Source organism: Camponotus vicinus, unplaced genomic scaffold, assembly GCF_025532165.1.
Source record: "Camponotus vicinus isolate PSW18456_S1 unplaced genomic scaffold, iyCamVici1.0 SCAF_8, whole genome shotgun sequence".
NCBI lineage: Eukaryota > Metazoa > Arthropoda > Insecta > Hymenoptera > Formicidae > Camponotus > Camponotus vicinus.
The window spans coordinates 11,372,534-11,393,827 of NW_028141980.1; the positions used below are offsets into that span (position 1 = coordinate 11,372,534).

Sequence of the window (21,294 nt, forward strand, 5' to 3'; positions counted from 1 at the left end):
AATATATATTATAAACGTCAAACAATGTTATTAATGAAATAAGTTTATGTGATATACATGTGTAGAATATGTGCTATTCTCGAGATAAGAACAGAAAAGATAAATTATGTAAACTTCAATAAATTGAATTTTATTTAAAACGATTGTAAAAAGGAGACAATTTTTCAGATTATATAAATAATTTCAAATAACTTTTCTGTACGTTTTTGTAATCTCCATTAAATGTTATGCATAATAAAATACCTTTTTAATATACAAGACACATCTTAAAAAGTGCGAAAAATTTTAGGAGATGACTCTTTGTCGAAAATTAAGGGGAGTTTTTCATATAATCATATACTCCTCCTAAACATATACATCCCTCTCTATGGAGTTACACTCCTTCAAAGATGAGGGTAAAAATTAGATTTTTATTTTTTTCTCAAATTTGAAACAAGTTAAAGAAATGAAATTAGATGGATATGTTCTACTAGTAAAAAGATTATTTATTAATATTTTTTTCAGCCTCCCGTATTGTTATAAGGGGATGAAACTAGTAATATCTATTCAATTTTTAAGATAAGATACGAATCAATATTTACATTTATTTTAATTGTTGAAAGCGTCACTGACACTAAAAATTTTAAATGCTTTATATCCTCGAATTATAAATATTGAATTTGTCTATGCAATTTTCCAAAACAAAGAAAGATGTATATTGTAACAAGAGAACGATGTAATCGTCCAACGTGTTAACTGTAACCTATGAATTATTTTTCGAATTTTGTATAGTTATATGTTTTGTTTTGAAGAATAAATTATTTTTATTCGTGTATATAGCATATTTTAATTCAAATTCAGAATAAACACATTAAATTTCATTGCATCATGTGAACAAGAAATTGCGGAATTTACATAATCTGACGTAGTCAATATGAACGTCATTCATAATCACAATCATAGCAAAAGCGGAATTTTTGGTAATTATTTTAATAAAAAAATCTTAATAATTAAAAACACCTTCGAAAATTTTAAAATCTTATTTTTTTCTAATAATTGATTTTTTAAATTCCTGTACACTCTGTATATTATATATTTTATATACTTTCGCAGAATCATCTTTAAAGGCTCAATCTGAAATGCAATCATGCAAATTAAACGAATCGGAAAGCAGACCAAATGTCACGTTAAAAAGTATTATCGTGTTAATATAATAAATTAATATAATTTTAATTTTCCTTATTTATATTAATATTATTTTATATAATAACATTATTTTCGAAATTTTAAACTCATCAACAAATTCCGATTTTCAAAATAGTTTAACAGTACTAAAAATATTTTAATATTATATTTTAATCAATATTATTGATTTTAATTAGAAATGGGACAAGAATTGGATAAAGCGGAGACAAAATGTTTTACGTTAAAGTCTGAATTAAATTATGTAATGGGAGTTTGTCAGAAAGTCAAATCGGAAATGAAAGGCACCAAAGAAAAATCTGATATTTCGCTAAAGCCATCAATAAGGTCATCATCTGAAAATCCAAGCTTAAAATTTTCAATCGAACATAACGACCATAATAGCGAAATTATGGCTACCAATAAAATTTCAAATTATAATCTTCAAAAAATTTATAACATTGAACACAAGGCTGAAGATTTTGGTATAAAATGATTTTTTTCGTTAAAAACTATCGATTTATCTAAATATATATATCTATATTCTTATAGATACCTTGTGTTCGAAATCTGCCCAATTGTCACCTAGAGGAACCATTGCTAGTGATGAGATTATCGAGGAATCCGATACCTCGAAATATCAAAAACAAAATGGATTATTAAATGTTACAATTAAACCAAAGACTCAATTAGATCAAAAGCTTCCTATCTCGATGACGACGAAGCCAATTCAGAATGAAATCCAGAAAGTAGGCGTACATGTTTATGCGTGTATTATAAATCATATATATATGTATATACAAAGAAATATATAATATTCTATATATAATGCTATATAATTATTATATTTAAAAATTTTCAAAATACGAATATAGGCGAGTAGAGAATTCGAAAATCCTAAGTCTTATTTTCCGGAATACTTGAGAGAACATTTGCAATCAATGCTGAATATAGAAGATTCTATTAAAGAATTGACATCGAACGAGAATTACTTGCATGCAATTCCATCGAATTCTGTAAAAAGAAATATAACAGATGCGGAACTGAATTTGAACATTTCGGATACCGCAAAAGTTAGACGAGCGGAAAAAAATAAACGTGTCTCGAGAATAGAAAGAAGCGAATCAAATTCCGTCTATAATAAACCGGGTGACGTATTATCTAAAATGCGAAAAAGAAAAGGAAGATTACGAAATTCTATTTCCAAGAGTACAGTTACTACTAAAGATACAAGTCTCATCGGTAGAAGAGAAACAAAGAGGCGCAGACAAAGAGGTAGAATCGAATTTGTGTAATTTCTATTCATGCATTGTGTTCTATAATTATCATATTAAGAACATAAATTCTCAAATCTGTGTTGTTTAAAATTAAATATTTAATGCACAGGCCTCGGCGTTAATAATCAATCCAATCTTCCAAGGAATTCAAAAAAGTCCAAAGACGTCGTGGAAATTTTTCATAATACTATATTGAAGAGTAGCAATTCTGCAATATCTAATAAGCATTCTAAATTTGATAAACAAACAAAGTGTGTAAAAAGACATCCTTCTGAAATTGCTAATCAAAAGATCCAAGAAACATTATATCTTGAATGTGCTAATTGTGAATATAAATCCGATAATAAGGAGAATGAGCAGCATGATCAGTATCATCAGTCATCGAATTGTGTTCCGGGGTAATTTTTTTACAGTTGTGTGTGTGTGTGTGTGTGTGTGTGTGTTACAATAATATTATATTATTATATTATGTATATGATTTTTAACAATTAGTAAATATTATACTTATTTCTTCATCATGCAAATTTGTTTCTTCTACAGAACGATTCCCGAGAAGGTTCAAGAACATAAATCGGAAAAATATTCCAAGGATCTCTATTCATCAGCGCAGTGCAAAACGCATCAAAGCGAGCATAATGCTTTTAACAAATGCAACGATCCAATGTTTACCCCTAGCTACGAGATGCCGACTTTGGCATCGAGATTGAAGCGTTCTAATAGATCATATTTTAGCAGGTTTAACTTTCGGAACATACCATTCGTAGTAGGAACTTCGATAACACCTAGCCATAATCTTGGATTAAACATTCAACAGGTGAGCTTATTAAAATTCATGAAAGTAGCGGAGGTTTAAATCTTCTGTAAAAAATGTAGGTATTGGGCGTAATGAAGACGAGACAGCCGATTACCAATGATATTACTCCGTTATTGATTCGTAAAGTTAGTAAAGGCATACCAATATCGAGTCTTCTGGAACAGATAAATGGTCACTCGGAAAGATCGACTCTCAGCTTAAATTCACACCTGACTGGAATATTTAATAATTGCGAGAGCTCACATATCAATCGAGATAAAAAATTATCTGTATTTGATTTACAACACGTGGAAAATGCTCGCACGTCAAATGTATCTGGCAACGCAAAAATAATTCCTGAAAAAGATAACAATATCACGAAACAATTTAATAAAGAAAAGATTGATTCTTATGATTGTAAAATTAAGCAGCAGTCTCCTACTGTCGTAAATAAAAGCAACACGACAGCAAATATAAGAAATCAGCAAGGAATTTCAAAAACATCGTCAAATAAAGAGGTAAATAATATTCTAACAATTTATGTCAAACATACTGCATAATATTACATGATATTACAGACTAATATCGGTGATTATAAAATGCGTACAATTACTGGCGCACACAATTCCAAGGAAATACGTAATATTTTAATTAATCTACACGATCAATTTGAAGAAATGAACACGTAAGTATTGGCATTATTAAATTTAGGAATCTATATTTTTTTATAGACTTACTTGTATCTTTGATTTATAGGAAATATGAGAAATTACAATCAGAAATGGAAAAATCCAAAGATAAATCTTTAGCGAAAGAGTTGTCCGCTATGGAAAAGGAACTTAATGTCAAGGAAGAAGAAATCAACGTCGTTATCGGTCTTTACAAAGAAGTGAGAGCTACAATAAGTACTTAACATGAATTTTACACGTATATTAATGATATATCATGAGAACAGGTAATGATGCTGAAGCAACAAATGAAAATGTTGCACGAGAAAAACAGTCTCGTTTGCATTACGACCGAGTCAACCAAGGGGTCCCATAAGAATCCTTTTCCTATATCAATTTTACCTGGAAAGTCTCATTCGATGAATCCGACACAGATATTTGGTCGAAGAAAATTTAATGCAACACGAGAGCCTCCCACTTCTATGCAATTGGCCGCATTATTACGGCAAATTCAAACCTTTCATAAGCAAATGCAACTCGTATCATAACACCACACAGGATTGCGGTAAAAAATCCAAATTTTTAATAAAAACTATTATTCTTATAGAATCATTTACACATGTAGTAGAATTTTTTGGCTCAGAAAAAGCGATATTAATTGATATCTTCTTATATCAAGTAATGTATAAAAAAAAAAGATATGTATTTTACGTCACTCTTAGTGCAGTTTCGTGAGGATTTTTAAGGTGTTTCCTTGTCTTTTGCAATAAACGAACATTTCTAGCAGATCATATTCCATTTTATTCTGCGTGCTATCCCATAATAATGTATAATATTCATTTGTATGCATGTACAATTGTATGTGATTTATGTATGCGCAGCTCTCTTTTGTCTGTGTATGTATTTCTATACACACACACATATATATATATATATATATATATATATATGTATATATTTACATATATATAATCAACGTCTGTGTATAAACGCCGAAGAGATAGTTATTTCTTTTTTTTTTAATCTTACTAGAGACAGATTCTTCGTCACAACTCTCACGGTCGATTGCAATTATCAGTTGTAGCTACGTACGACGATATATCCGAGAGAAATCGATCGTTATTGATTTCTTGTTTTCACTCCCTCGCCATCGCAAGATTTTAATCTCTCTAGATATGTTCGTCGATTATGTGATCCGCATAGAATATTTATATATATATCGTCCCTCTCTTTTTTCTTTAAGTACTAATTTAACGATTCGTAATCTATCCGATTCTGCTTTTCAGCTTTGCTAAATAAAATTTTTGCTTCTTTCTCGCATTCTGTCTCTTTTCTCAAGTATTCCTATTTCTCTCTCTCTCTCTCTCTTTCAAAGCATCTACACAAAATCACGCGATCTGTTCTTATGCGTAAACTATGCGCTACAAAATGTACCTTAATTAACGTTAATATAAAATGTTATCTTAGATCTAGGATAATGTTAATTTTTCTCTCTCTCGTTCTTACTACAGAAAGGTGCACTTAGATGCACGCGCGAAAAATAAAAACATTCCTGTGGCAAATATAAAATTAATTTTCTCTCGTGAACGGCAGTTCTTTTGGCAGTACGGATGGAGAACGATAATTATGAGAAAAGTGAGAAACGGATCTTGTCGTAATGATAAAATATTTACAACGTCGTCTATTTTTACTTCTATATATGGAAAGAAAGAAAAAATTAAATGATTTCAGATGAAAAAAAAATGTTATAATTCTAATATTTTTTAATTATTAGAATCATTTATAATTATCATTTATGATATAAATCCATTTCAGCTTTTATATATTCTTTACTAAAATTATCATGTCTCCAACCGTTCCTTCGGCAAAAAAGATACTGCTTTATTTAAATTATCGTCATCGCTGTAGAATCTTCTAAAGTGATCATCAATTTCAATAATCTCCTGCAGAGGAAACGGCGGAAAAATCATGTTCCTTTCTCGATCTTTTAAAAAATTGTTTTCATAAAAAAAGAAAAGGAAAAAGAAATGGAACCGAGTACTCCACATACACACTTTCTCATCTTAACGCAAATATATCTCTCATTATATCACAGACTAAAAAATGCTTTGGTCTAAAAAATTGTTTCATTTTTTCTCTTTTCTTTTTTTGTTACCCTTTTTTTAATTAGAACGGACGTGCGTTTTGGCATTCACGTTCTCGATTGACTTTGTCAGCGCCGATATATTTGTTATTTCTGAAAATATTAATTTTATCTGCGTAATCAGTGCGAAAAACGGAGCTATTCACCAATTTTTGTGTACTGTCTGACATTGAAAAATTCGATGTAGAAATAGCAATATATAACGAGCGTGCAAAACTTAATTTGTTGAAGGGCAATTATATTACAATTCTCATAAAAATTATTAAAATATTATTTAAATATTAATTACTGTATTTTTTCTTGAAAATGTTACCACTGCTAAAAAATATTATCTTCATAAAGAGTTAAAACTATCATCACTTTTATGTCTCGATTACATATTGAAATTTCCGGTTCCGAGATGGCATTTGATTTCATTGCTGTGATATATAAAACGCAAGAAATCCTTCGGCTTACAATTGCAATTTAGTATGAGACTCGCAAAGCATTTCTTTTGTATTATCAACACGCTGTAGAACTCAAGCCATTAGATTATTAGCACCCTCGAGATTAATTCTGTGTGAAAAAAATCGATCCAAGTGGAATTTTAAGGCGTTTTTGCGGTAGTCCCTAGTTGGCTGTGTATACATTGCGAACGGCCTTAAAATCGTACTTGTACAAAAATATAAACGCAAAAATCAACGAGTTTCTTTTAGTGAATATTCTTTTTTTCAATATGTTATTAAGATCGTAACATTTTATAATACTCTACAATATTACAACATGTGATATCTCTTACAAGGTACTTACATTACGAATAACCCCACAAATTCGTTCTTTACTCTCTCAATGTTAGACTTCAGCGATTACTTTAAGATGATAAAATAAATATCGAGTTCACTATAAACATTAGTCATTATATGAGAATATTCGCTCTCTCTTCTTTCATCATTTTTCTTTTAAGTCTTATCGATACAATACTTATCGTTGATGAAATAATTAATTTTATCAATCGGATTTATATACATACACAAATAGCAAAGATGAAAGAATATCAAATAAACTCTGTTTCTATAAATAAATGTAAATATTAAGCATATAAAATTATATCTTTAACTGTGAAGTAAAAATGTTACTTGATACTTTGCAACTTGTAATACATGTTTCCTCTTCTTTGAAAAAATCTCAATCTTTGGATTTGAATTAACGATTTTAAACGATAAGTCTAATTTTAATATCAGATATTAACTGTTCTTACGTTTATTACTGTAAAGAATTTGATACTTTAAGTACAAATAAAGTTTACAGATTTTGTGCAACAAGATATATATAAAAAATATAAGTATATTTATATTTGTAACAAATTAATTAAAAATTTATAAACTGTAAATATATTCCAAAACAATCATCCAGTTTCTCGTTAGGATAAGAAAGTTTATCCTAATCCTGTATGTAAGATAAATAAATGGAGGACAATCAAGTGAACATTTCCATTATCAATAATTAAATACTATAATAAAATGTATCAGTGAACAAAATTTGCGATTATTTTTTTCGCGCAATTGCATCGTTACGATGTAATAATTTTATGTTCTAGAATCATTAATATTTAAAGAGTTCAAATGTGCTATTTCGATATTATATTTTTATTGTGTAAACATACTACTACACACTATAACTTGTCTGTTTGCATTTTTAATATATCGATTATATCGATTAAAACAACAGTGTTGCAAATATAAGTTATATTAATATTGAAAATATTCAGTTCGAGTGTTATAACAGAATCTAAAAAATAACCCAAATCAATACAAACTTATGAAAGCGAAGTAAATCCTACGATGCTTGCAAATATTACGAACTATACCGTTTTTGCTTTAAAAATCTTTTGATTCTGGATAATAAATTCTCATTACCATTTCTTGCTTCAGAGGACGCTCGGTTGATGAACTGTTCTTTTTCAGGCCCTTTGTAACTTGTAACTTCATGATGCAAAAAAATTGCGGACGGCGTAAATGAGCCGTATTGCATTCGTGATGTGATAGTTGTATCTTGTTACAAACATTTAAAGCCCATTTAAAGATTTCAAATTCATTGTTTTAAGTCAGATTTTTGTAAATTAAATACTGCGTCAAGCTTTCTTAGCTATGAGAGCATCGATCAGTCTAAGTTTCGCTTTTGCTTGCTTGTAGGATTCGTACACGGTGGTGACTTGTGGTCCGCGATCCTCGCGTTGCATACGACGGCCGGCTCGGGCTTCGAATTGTGCTTCTAACTCTTTTAACGCTCTGCGAAGTCGTTTCTTCTCCTCTCGAGTAGCTTGTTGCTGCATTAATAACTCCTCCCTTAAAAGAAAACACAGATTCTAAATAGATAAAGAGCGAACAAATATGTATCAATAGACTTTGTCGTAGTAATCTTTGTTTAGAAAATATTTTCATTTTGGAATCTACTTCAAAAACAAACAGAATAAATCGAGGAAAAGGTAATAAAAAATTTGAAATAATATAAAATGTAAAAAATATAACTTACTGTGGAAGAGCGTGTAAACTTTCACCGGTGCCGCGACTGCCTTCACTGCTACTATGTTGACTATCGCTATCGGTTGGTAATTGATCCGTGGAATCGATACAATCCAAAATGCCTCGATGAGACATGTCAGGCTCGCTGGCTCTCCTATCGGTTTCCGAGGGATTTCCAGGCAGACTTGACGATGTAAAATCCATCGTTTCATGCTCCAAAATCGTGGCCAATTCTGATACACTGTCCTTGTTTTTGCTCTGTAACATGTGTATGAAATATATCGCTTAAGATTTTTTTCTGGAATTGACTTCAGATTATATTTAATTAATAATTTATTGTGTGTTCTTACCGCGCCTGCTCTGATGAGAAGTCTTTTCAAAGTCCTGTATCGGTCGTATAGTGGTCGCACGACCGCTCTGTCTTCCTTCGAGACCGGCCTACCGAAAGAGTTTTCGATGTGAAGTAATGTCTTTTGCACGGCCGTCTTTTCATCCAGTAATTGCTCGTAGCTCAACTCCTCCATATTATCGGGTCGATTGTACTTAATTCGCTTCTCACTGAGTTTCTTTTCTGCCTCTTTCACCATTTCTTCCATCGATGTTACTCGCGATTTCTCGTGGCCATTGTTGTTGTTTGTCGGGCTATCATTGGTGTTCAGTCGGTTATTGGCATTAGCCAGAAGCGCGCTTATCGGATCTTCCTTCAATAATTTGTGTTCCTTTCGCAATTTATTTAGCTCTGTGCATAGCCGCTTGATGTCGCGATTACTCATTTTGTCAGAATGACTCGGCCGATAGCCGAAATTCTCCTCAAACTCGTCCTCGTACTTCTTAATCTTCTTTTTCAGGCCGTTAATGTGCTTAGCCAAGTTTTTGAGACCCATTTCCGATGGATTAGGCGTGTTGGGTTGAATTTCTTCTTCGGAATAAAATCTCCTAGGTAACAACAGCGAGTTCCTTGGCGAAAGCATGGCTTCCACGCGAGCATCCACAGCTTCTTCCTTCAAAAATCCAATATAGACATAATTATTATTAATATAATTATTATATAAATTGATTTTAATACACATCATTAATTTTCTGTGTACATATTTATATATATATATTCATTATTTTTAATTATTTAACTGAAATTATCTCTATTTAGAGATATATTTTATATAGATAATTTGTTAATAATTATATATAATTTATAATTGATATATTCTCATACTTACGTTTCCTTCCAAATGTTGAAAGCCCCAATTAGTCAAACTGGGATTATTTACATCTTCGTGATCGACAGTAGGTGGACGAGCTGGTGACGGTGATCTACTAGGTCCGCTGCTCAACATCTCCAAGAAACTTTGAGCTGGCGAACCGTTGTGGCTGTTAGGACTTGGTGATACATTGGAGATATACATATTTTCAGATTCCTCTTCGTTTTCCTAATAAAAAAATTTTTTTTAATAAAAAATATAATTTGTATTATAATATATCTGTGACGTTAAATGTAAAATATTTTAACGCCGCAGAAATATCACAAACTTTTATTAAGTATAGCGATACTATTATTATTAAATCTTATTACAATTAAAAATGTCACATACAGTATTTGCAAATTCGATACAAGCATAGACCAAAATTTAATTATTTCAATTTCTAAAATGCGATTTTAGAAAATATTGGCATTTATTCACGTTGGAATTAATTTTATCTTTAAAATTATCAACACTTCAGCATTGTAAATATTGTAGATAACTCGTAAAATTAATAATTTAACATTTCTGGCGAAAAATTTTATTGCCATGCCTACCTTGCTGGAATTCTGATCCGTATCCGGGACTCTGTGCACTCTTCTTCTACGCGCTTGTCTTCTGCCTCTTGGGGTGATGCTTCTGCTGAAGCGTTCGCTACTTCTCAATCTCTCGGCGTCGCAATCATATTTTTCAGTCGCCACTACCACTTCACATGGAGACGGCACCGATAACGATTTCTTCGATACGGGCGAAACATTGGTTCTCTCGTGGAGCGGTAATCCGCCGCATCTCTGCGCACAAACGAATCGTTTAACAATCGAATTTATATTTTGTTTATGTGTGCGATTAATAATTTAATAATTTAAAAAACCCTTAAGAGAGATACTAAGATATTTTAGATAAAGATTATATTCTAAAAAAATATATTTTTGATATTTTATATATATATATATATATATATATATATATATATAAATTACTCAGTAATTAAAAATGTGAGCGTATTATGTTTCGCTTCATAATATTTTAAAGATTATTGCTGTGATTATACTCACTACACCGTGACCCATGTCTTGACCAAGTTGCGATAAAATGTGCAAATGTTCCTGGCTGTTGAAATCTTCGTGACTACTCACACGTCTAATCGTATCTGCGACATCGGTAGGGCTATCAAGAACACGTTCTTCACTATTGCTCCTGAAACATATAATCGTATTTTATGTACAATTCTTTTTTTATGTATATTGTAATACATGTAATGCTAATAAAAAATCCATAAAATAAAAAATAAAATAGATATAAAATAAAATGTAAAATTAGTTCGTGTAAAAAATATAGCAATATATATTTCTGCTTTTTTACCATCAAATATTATATAAAAAGGGAATTTATATCAATCTTTATTGTTTACATACTAATGTTAAGTTTAACGAATAAGAAAAATCAAAACTATATGAAACTTGGAATATTTTATCAATAATCTGTTATTGTTGTAGCAAAATTATATAATACTTTTATATAATTAAGAGACACATAAGTTAATATATTTTAAAAATCAAATAATTTAAATTGCAAAATTAAATATTCTAATAACAGAATTATGACATGCACAGTAATATTCACACATGCAATTTATCTTATCGATAAATAATAATTTGATTCCAGATACTCAGTTTATGAAAAATGTAAATGTAATTAATTGTAATTTCGATGAAATTAAAATTTATTATATAACTATTAAAATTTAATAATACCTTATCAGCTTTCGTTCTTGACAGCAGGATTCGCGACGTTCTTTACGCTTACGCGGTTTCAGCGCGCAAAGTAAAGACGAACCCTCGGAGTCCTTCGATTCGTCCCTTGTATCCTTGCAGATCTTGCAGTCGCCGGCAGCTATCACGCCATTCACTGTATTCTCTCGGTTACTGAAGCCATACAGAAACAGAAAGAAAAGAAATTAGGTCAAATCGTAGAAACCAAGCACGACGGTCTTGACGTGTCAACCTTCAAATTTAATCAACGATTATGATTCAGTAGGTCGCGTAAAAACGCAATTTGTGAATACGAGTGCGGAATTACGAGCGATTAAATTACAATAAACTCACGAATGCGGAAAAGATTCGCGAGTCATTTCTCGTGACTAAAATGTGATTAAAATGAATCATATTTGTTCGATTATCGGTATGTATCGTGATTTTTCTGCATGTCTAAAATATTGCATAAGGCTTTTCTGTTTTTCTTTCAGAGATGCATTCGCTAATGTCAAACGGATGTCATGATGAGGTAATTCATCATGTCTGTCGTAAGGCGACAGGCGTACAACAAAACTTAAAAAATGCATTGTAACAAGATGGTCATCGACAAGACACAGAGAATAATAAAAGATACATACAATAATTAGGATGTTACGACAGGTAAACGCGTTTGTTTTGCGATTCGATAAATAATGAACGTAGTAATTGCAAAACAGCTCAAGTGTAGAGTTCTAAGCGACGAGCTATTATAATACTATTATTTTCTTAACATTCAGAAACTTATGCATTGGTTTCAACCGCTTCATAAATTTATTCGCGCGCATGGAAAAATATTAAATGTGCTCTCTTACGATACTATCGCTATAATAATGTGCCGCGAAATGTCAAATTGCAGTTTCGAGTGAGCAAAGGAGTTTCTCAAGAAATAATTTTCTCGAACAAGAAGAGACGCGCATGATTAATTGCATGCTATTAAATCATAAAATCGCCGATAAAAATCATACTTTCCACTCTATAAAGTATGTGTGACATGAAGTTATTAAATCGTTTTGTTTTAATTAAATCAAGTCAATCCAAGTAATATGAAAATCTTTGATATTTATTCTCTTCGCAATATCAATTCTATATTTAAAGTTAAATATTGTTTCGTCTAACACTAATAATTATTGTGTAAGAAGCATTTATATAAAATATATGCGCTTTAATGCAATTAATTTTTTATTGCCATTTATAGAGACATTTTTCTTTGTGGTAAGAAACTGCTTAGAATATACTTGCTTTATTGCATTTTAATTCATTCTTTTCCCAGAGGTAAAAAGCTTCATGCTTTATAAAAGTTTCCTTGCGCGCAGAAAGTATTATCGTTGTCAGCAAAATCACGTTATCATCTTGAAGGTCCAGTCTTGAAGGATTTAAGTTCATATCTCTGTGAATCTAATCCCGCTACGTAATTATTTTTTTCCTTACGTGCAAAATTAAATTTATTCGCAATCATTTTCTTTCATTATAAATGGACGATAAAAATATTAACTTTTACTACACGGTAGCACTTAAATTTTGCGATAATAAGTTTTTTGCTCTGCTAATTTAAGTTGTCCTCGACGCCTGATTTGATTTTGGGTCACGAATCCTGACCCGAGTCGCATAAATGAATCGCGAGGCGTAAATACTTTCATTATGAGTCAGCAGACCGCGTGATAGCGCTTCTCTTCGCAGGAACGAAGCTTACGGAAATAAAGGCGTGACGCAACGGCGTATGCTCTAAATTTTATTGGCCTTTTGGATAATAAAACGTTCATATTAATCTTGAAAACAAAACAAAATTTAATTATATATTTCATAAATGTTTTTATGTAATTTTTTAAAAATCTCTTTCATTTTTACGTTCATTTTAATGATGCAATAATTTTAAAAAATGTCAATTAATTTCTTAATAAATAAACTAAAAGTTCTCTAAAGTAAAGAGTAATGTTATAATAATGCTACTAAAATAAAATAAAGATCTTTTATATATATTTACAAATATTACGATATTTATAATTTATGACATAAAAAGAGAATGTTACAAAGTAAAACTTTGCAATAAATAAAAAGAGACCTTCTTAACAGGATAATATTTAAATAATTATTAAATTATGTAATTATGAAAGATTTCACTAAATACGTTTTTTGGCATATCAACAAATACAATTCTTTTCAATTTTAATTATCTTCTTAATAGATAACGTTTTTAATTAACGCTCAGAAGTATTAAAGAGATATTTATAGCAATACGTAAACGTCGAGATAAAACCTATCATGAAGTGTATACAATGACTAACGAGAATAGAAAATCTTGATTAAACCACCAGCCGGACTTGATTTCTTCAATTAGAAACGTCGAGACGAGAATCGTTGTGTCTCGTTTTTACACTAGACTTTAAATATGTATAATTCCTCGTATGTATATGTAAGATCTATCAAGCGTTTGGAAAATTCCGACAGTGCCTGATGCTGCTACGCTGCTGGCCATTGCATCGCACTTTCTGTGACTGTGGACCGTACGAAAAGTTAATTGCAGGAATATCAATGCGAAGCGAGCCAATTACACCGTTGTCCTCGCCGGTAACATGCCGTTAATTACGGACGATTAATCTTTAATGAGGCACATCTAATTTAGTTGGTGCTCGCAAACGCTGCTGTTAACTTTGGACATTTACGCAAATACGATAATGTCACTAGAAAGTGATCAGCAATCTTATATGAATGATAATTTGTGTGTAAATAAAAAAATTTGCGGTTGATCATTACAATCGAGAAATTGATATAACTTGAGTAGGAACTTACTAGTGTATTAATATAAAGCTCTCTTTCTCGCTCGCTCTAGCTCTCGCTCTCTCTCTTCAATTTTTTTAAATTCTTTCTTAATCTTAATCTTAATTAAATATAAAAAAATTAAACCAATTATAATTGATTATCGTATTCTTTTCGGCGGCAACATCCGTGGAAAAATGAATTCTTTCCTGATGAATTCTTTATCTTGCGTTCTCGTTGAATCTCTTGGTCCTTTTGCGACGAAACAGGTTCTTTACTTTCCTTCGAAATGGATATACGCGATTGATGATCAATCGATAGATTGCATCATGATTTACATGTGGTATTCTTCCGATCACGAAAGGATAAATGAAAGTACGTGACAAACCGGAGCATACCGCTCACAATGATAATGATGATGCATCGTCATGTGAATTGATCTAATAAACTGTTGAGCGAACTCGCACGAGATAATTCGATTAATTCGCTAGTAGGTAGCTAAAGCGACTTGTGTATCTGTAAACTTTGTTCCGTGCAGATTAATGTCAATTAACATAAACCCGGGCTCGTGACAGTGTTTATTATGAACCGATATATCTTCTGAAATGATCTCGATGCAACTTGTTTACCTTGAAAGAGCACAGATCCGTAATCTTTATCTCAAGATTTTATATATATATATATATATATATATATATATATATATATAAATAATAGTTTGCTGCATAACTATAGAGAAGAGAGAGAGAGATATTAAAATTTCAAAATATTTACAATTATTTCTAGTATAACACTTTAATATATTTAAATAAAAATTAAATTTTTCTCACACTTATTATTGCATTAAAGTTATTAAGTATCATTATATTATTATCGAGAGATAATTACATTCATCAAACATGCATACACACACACACACACACTATTTGCACACTTGTCAACATGGTTTCTAAAAATAATGGGTCAGTTGTCGCGTCAGCGATTGCTATCGTCTATCTCTTACATAAGAATATATTCCAGGCGTGAGTGACATTAAGGTACATAATAAGCGACGTGCGATCTAATCCAATGCAATCCCGCATGGCGCTTATACTTGTATCATGGTTAATAAATTTCGATTAAGGGAGACGTGGAAATTTACTCTCCGTATGTTCTAGTACATTCTAACAAGACTCGATTCTTTCACGAATTACTGCGAATTTACGATGCCGTTTGACGAGATGATTCATTGCGCGAGCAATTGCACTTTAACGTGTCGTGATGCGAAGAACAAGAAACACTAATTGTTCCTTTATATTTGACATTGTAAGCTAATGAAAAATAGAACCAGAAAATATTTTACAATTTCAATTACCATTTTTAATGAAAATTGAATATCTAAAATTTGATATAGAAAATATATGACTTGAAAATAAAAATATCATGAAAACTATTTTCAGATTCAAAATGACAAAATAAGAAAATCAAATCATGATGTAATATTAAGAGTTCGAAAATTTAAATTATTCCTATTATTAAATATTTTCTACTCTATTAAAATTCAAGATACATATTACAGATAGATTAAAAATCTTATACAAGATGTTATAAAATTTTTAATCTATCCTTAATATTTATTTATTTATTAATTTATATATACATAAAGAAAGAGTGTAAAAATTATTGAGATTTCGATATAAAATATCATAGCAACTGTCTTTAGTGGGAATTAATTTGTTTTAATTTTTATTATTATTACATGATTATTATTATTACATGATAAATCATCCTTTGATTGATGCTATTAAAATTTTCTGCGATTCGTATTTTACTTACAATTAAATACTACTGCGCCGCTTACTTAAAATGAACGATAAATTTATTGTATGCTTTCTGCAAGCAATTGTCAATACCAGCTAAATAATTAATTAGATATCTTGCAAGAAATGTTATAACTTGAAACTAGAGCATTCGTAAAATATTGTAAAGCTCATTTTCTTACTTCTGCTTTAATGTAGCATAAAATCGATATCTTTCAACATTAATAGTAATGGGAATGAATAACATTCATCGATTCAAAGACAGACTCTGTATAATTTAAATCCATTACTTCTTTATAGAGAAACTCGCGACAAAATCTTAGAAAGTCTCTTACACTCAAGATTTCAAGCCGAAGTAATCTCAATTTATTACATTTATTTCTAACGATGAAAGCGTGCAATGGACGTAACTTTTCTGCATTCGTAATATCGAGAATTGAGCATATCGAAATTGTAATGATTATCAAATCCCTCGGCATATCACTTTGCTTCCTGATTATTCTCATTCTCGATTCGCGAGGACGTAGATAGGTAATCAGGTAAACCAGAGCGGATCGCGACGAGCCAACATCGCGCGGAAAATTATCGCAAAATTATGCTAAATATGCAACTCACGGATCCCCCGCTGTCGCATGTCGCATTCATGTAATCGCGAGCATCAACTTTCTTTTCCAACGACAGAGCGATCGACAGAGCGAAGAGTCTCTCGGCGATTCGATGAAACATTTATGTTCGTCCACACGTGGGACGATACGCAGGTGACCGGACAGATAGAGGCGCACACACGAGCGACGATGATGATAATCCGATTGTATGATCAGGAAGAAAAACGAATGATCGCGACGAATGATGTGCGCCTTTTGATTGACGAGGTAATACCACTATCTTTCCTCCAGCGCTTTCCCTTGGAGGAACGCACTCTCTTATAATCGGGAATAGCGGCTCTTGTGTCTTTTCTGCTTGTCGACAGTCTGCCAGTAACTGCATAGTAACACAGAAAGAGCGAATAAAGCATCGTCTTTACACGCCGGTCGATATCGCTGCGCAGTTATTTAGTCACTGACATTCCGCTGATGATGTCTATAGCTGTCAATACAGAATAATTTGCCTACTGCCGAACTAACTCATCAATTCATTCTAACTTTCGAATGGATGACTGAATTGAAGCATCAATGGTACAATAACACAGAATTCAACTTTTGATGTAAACATGATAAGGTCGAAGACCTTAGAGCAAAATAAGTTTTCTCCGAATTGAAAGAAACTTCTCTATCAAGGTTAATAGTGTTGGAGAATTTATCAGTGCAAATATATTTTATACATAAAATTGTTTTATTCCATACAATACAAAAATAAACATAAATATCATCTCCTCCGAGATATTATTTAACACGAGGTAGCTTTAGCTTTAGATTTCTATTTTTTTAGCATTTATTTAATAATAATCATCGAAAATCATTTACTTGTCAATAATTAAAAATTGAATAAAATCGAGTATAATGTGAATTGTTTCTCATCAATGACAGTTAATATTGCAATGATCATCGACTATATGAATGTTGCAGCCATTCATAGCACTAGCTATAGCATTCACCCTATACCTAGTGCTATGAATGTTACGCTCAAAACTAGTTTTTTTCATGAAATTATAATTTTTCTTCGCTTTTTAAATAATCAATAAATAATGTAATAAATAACAAAATTTTTACGTGAAAATCTCATTATCAAATTAATCGGAAATTAACCGGAATCCCGAGAGAAGTCACCCGAAAAGCTTGCGCCAAAAATACAGAATATCTCGGAAGCTCCAATTTTAGAATCAACTTTGTGATTTGGACTTAAAATTTATAAGTAAATTTCAACCAATTTTGAATCCTAAGATATACGAATGAAATACTACACGTATAAAAATGCTATGTGTAAATGCTTATTAACTTCCATCATCTTAATTTTTAAGCAATTTAATACTCACACACGAATCGATGCTCTATCAAATCGAACTTGCGATTAAATTAATTAATATAAGTGATAGATGAAGCTGTATTAAGTTCAATTACGATCTTACCGGCAACACAGCCCGACAGAGAAAATTCGGTCAACTAGAGACGCTCTTTCGAGCCGTGGATAAACCAGTTTTTTAATTAACGATCTTCTAATCGACACAACACAACGAGTGCGTTTAATTAGAAACAAATCAGGAAATCGTAGATTCTTATATCGCACTTGCTTAACATTTACTTGCTTAACGTTTTTTAGACTATACCTGTTCCTTATCCCGGAGAGAGAAGAAACGAGCGTACACGTCAAGGACGATTTTCGCGTTTAGCGCTTTCACGTTCATGGACACGCCGCCAATATGTCTCTCTCCCTTTTTCTCTTTCTTTCTCTCTTTGTGTCCCACTCCTTTAATGTATACGCGATGCTGGCGAAGAATCGACTGCGCCGCTTCGGCGCTCGGATCCTCATCTATATCCGCCCGCGCGTGTGCGCGCCGCCGCCTTGTACGTGCACGTGACAGAGCGTTCCATGCACGCCGATATATTACAACACTCATTACAGATGAATTCGGAACCAATCTTAGATTAATTGGACCAATCAGATCCGGAAATAAAAGATTGCCTGTACATATAAATATCACATCAGCCTTCTATTGCGTAACATATATATTGCGTATATACATACAGTATTTTCTCCTTTTTTTAGAGTTAAATTTTTATAAATTTATTATTTGTTAAAGAGGAAGGAATATATAAAATTGCTTGAAAATTATAATAAATCAATAATGATTTTCGAGTTAAATTAATTGAAGAAAACGATGATAAATCTGATGAAAATTGCGCGAAAAATACGGCCTTTTACGGAAATCATGTGAGTGCAATTGTAATAAGTTTTAACAATGGATTATAAAATCACGAAGAAAACCGATATCTTTTTTTTTTTATGACCGGTTGACAGACTGAGTTGTGTAGTAGTTTCCTACATGCGTGAGATGTGTATGCATTGAGAGAAACACCAATGGCTCGAAACCGGTTTTCGAAGCTCGTCCCTGGTTGCCATAAGCTTTACGGCCGAAAGAAAGCAAGTCTCGAGAATCTCAATGCACCACCTTCGATGCTGCGCACGAGAAGCTCGAAGCTTGGATCAATATGGATGCATTTTTAATTTTCCCAAAATATCGCGAATATTATTACAAAATAATATTTAAGAATAAAATTATTAACTGTCTGTAATTGTGTGACCAAATATTACAAAATTGAATTATAAAATCAATAAATAAGAATAAATTATATTATTGGAGTTATAATTTGGTATAAATAAAATTCATTAAAATACAAAATATTCAGTATATAGTGTATTAATCATATTTTTCTCGTAAAATATGCAAAATATGTCTTTACATGTGTTCCCGCACGATAAAAGATTTTTATATACACATATAACTCCTCTAAATATTATTTAAATTCTGCTTAAGATGTATCGCTTAGATGAAAGGAGAGATATATTTGACATGTAAAAATTAGGATATTTCCGTAATGCACAAGAGAACTATAAATCAGGTTTAATATCAATCAATCATTCGTAACAATACGCCAGCTATTATTTATCCTCAATCAGTCAATCAAGAATTCTCAATTCTCAATTCGAATACGGTGTGTTTGTATTATTGAAGGGGGATGAAAAATAGATCGAATATCGCCAAGCGACCGGATTATTTCCTTCTGCGAAATTACATTGTAAAATTACGTCATTTGAATAAACGTTCAAACGAAGGAAATCGTAAATTCATCGCAATCTGGTAATTCAAAAGGAGAACAAGCTCGTTTGCATCAATATGTGAATAACTCTGTATTTGATTGTGTATAATTATCAATTTACAAAAATTGACAAAATAATTACACAACCGAATATTTGCTATATCAACTGGCAATATCTTTAGAATGTGGTATTTACCAATTATAGTGATATCCATCCAATCCAATATCTTTAGAATGTGGTATTTACCAATTATAGTGATTAAGTGTGAAAAAAATTCAACAGTAGTACTGCGACTTAACAACGAATCTATACAAATAAATAATCCGTATTTAGAAAATTAATCTTTTCAAATAATTTTCTTCCCGCGGATAAAGATTTAAAATAACGCGATATTATAAGAGTGTAAAATGTTGAAAAACTATATTCTTAGGAAATTAAAATTATCACATAAATCTACCAAATCAAAAATTATCCAGATTGCATACACATTAGATTATTATTTTATTTTATTTATTAATTTTTGCAGAGCTTGTTTTACCAATTACAATGATAAATATCCAAATCCAAAAATTATTAATTTATCATCTCTTGTTACTTTTCAAAGAGATACAAGATTAAATCACGATCGATATATCGCAAGAATTACCGGAAGGACGATTCACCTCAACGATGCGGTGCTCGTTTTAGCACGTTTATGCGACATGTACACGGCATGCGCATAATTCGTGACCATAGTGTAGTACTCGTCGTAACGAATGCGATCATTATATCTGTATGTTTCGCGATCGCGCCGCGCATTCGGTATCTTTGACGTCAACCGCTCTATTTTCGGTCATCGTCGGCGTACATATAGCGTACATCGTAAAATCTATGAAGACGATTAAATGTGAACGAGCTGTGTATTCATAATTAAATTACATTTCATGAAGCTTTCTTTGTCCTAAGATCATAAGAAGAATTTCCTTAAATCGTAAAAATAATTCTAATTATGTCGAAAGTAATTAGTTTTTCGGTTCAAATAAATATATTGATAATCGGATAAATATATTTTTTGGATAATTTATGTAATAAAAAAGTTACTTGCTACATAACATATAATAAGACATTGATTTATATAATAACTTTCTTTGTTTTAAATTCTACTTTATCTGTATAATAAAATAGTTTACTGCCGCTTATATATTTAATATACAAAGTTACACAATATTAACAAAATAAATCTGCTTTGCTGCAAGAAACATAAATAGTGTCTTCTTATTCAACAGCAATAATGCGCTAATAATTACAAGATGGAAGTCGTTGGAAGAATATTAATTTTTTTTCGCTTGCAAAGGCACGAGAAATTATAGATTTGTGGTTAATAAAAAGGAAGTGCCGCCGATGAAAAAGAAGAAACATGCTGTATTTGTTG

At 31.2% G+C, this 21,294-nt stretch overlaps 2 protein-coding genes and 1 long non-coding RNA gene across 6 annotated transcripts in view; 1 reads left to right on the forward strand and 2 right to left on the reverse strand.

Moving 5' to 3' along the window:
- Positions 1–710: 710 nt before the first annotated feature.
- LOC145975271 (uncharacterized) lies at positions 711–10,983 on the forward strand. 2 transcript variants are annotated; one of them, XM_083105619.1, is made up of 12 exons: positions 711–959; positions 1,093–1,173; positions 1,362–1,646; positions 1,714–1,910; positions 2,037–2,436; positions 2,548–2,836; positions 2,979–3,252; positions 3,312–3,749; positions 3,810–3,916; positions 3,988–4,120; positions 4,187–4,464; positions 10,814–10,983. In XM_083105619.1, the coding sequence occupies exons 1-11, from the start codon at positions 914–916 to the stop codon at positions 4,445–4,447; spliced, it is 2,511 nt and encodes an 836-aa protein (XP_082961745.1). In that variant the 5' UTR covers positions 711–913; the 3' UTR covers positions 4,448–4,464; positions 10,814–10,983. The 2 variants fall into 2 exon arrangements, with proteins under 2 accessions (XP_082961745.1, XP_082961744.1); XM_083105618.1 differs by lacking the exon at positions 10,814–10,983 and having other exon boundaries at positions 4,187–5,265.
- The window catches only part of LOC145975270 (protein FAM13B), a 50,703-nt gene continuing 34,085 nt past the window's right edge, over positions 4,677–21,294 (reverse strand). For all 3 annotated transcript variants that reach the window (XM_083105617.1, XM_083105615.1, XM_083105616.1), the window contains 7 exons: positions 11,536–11,706; positions 10,837–10,978; positions 10,339–10,572; positions 9,761–9,970; positions 8,894–9,544; positions 8,554–8,801; positions 4,677–8,366 (listed from right to left, as the gene is read on the reverse strand). In XM_083105617.1, coding sequence (XP_082961743.1) covers positions 8,153–8,366; positions 8,554–8,801; positions 8,894–9,544; positions 9,761–9,970; positions 10,339–10,572; positions 10,837–10,978; positions 11,536–11,706 — 1,870 coding nt within the window. In that variant the 3' untranslated portion in view covers positions 4,677–8,152. The remainder of the gene's footprint in view (positions 8,367–8,553; positions 8,802–8,893; positions 9,545–9,760; positions 9,971–10,338; positions 10,573–10,836; positions 10,979–11,535; positions 11,707–21,294) is intronic.
- LOC145975273 (uncharacterized) lies at positions 15,322–18,885 on the reverse strand. The gene is made up of 2 exons (XR_014439933.1): positions 18,391–18,885; positions 15,322–17,108 (listed from the first exon to the last, which is right to left on the reverse strand). It is a non-coding gene; the product is annotated as an uncharacterized LOC145975273 (long non-coding RNA).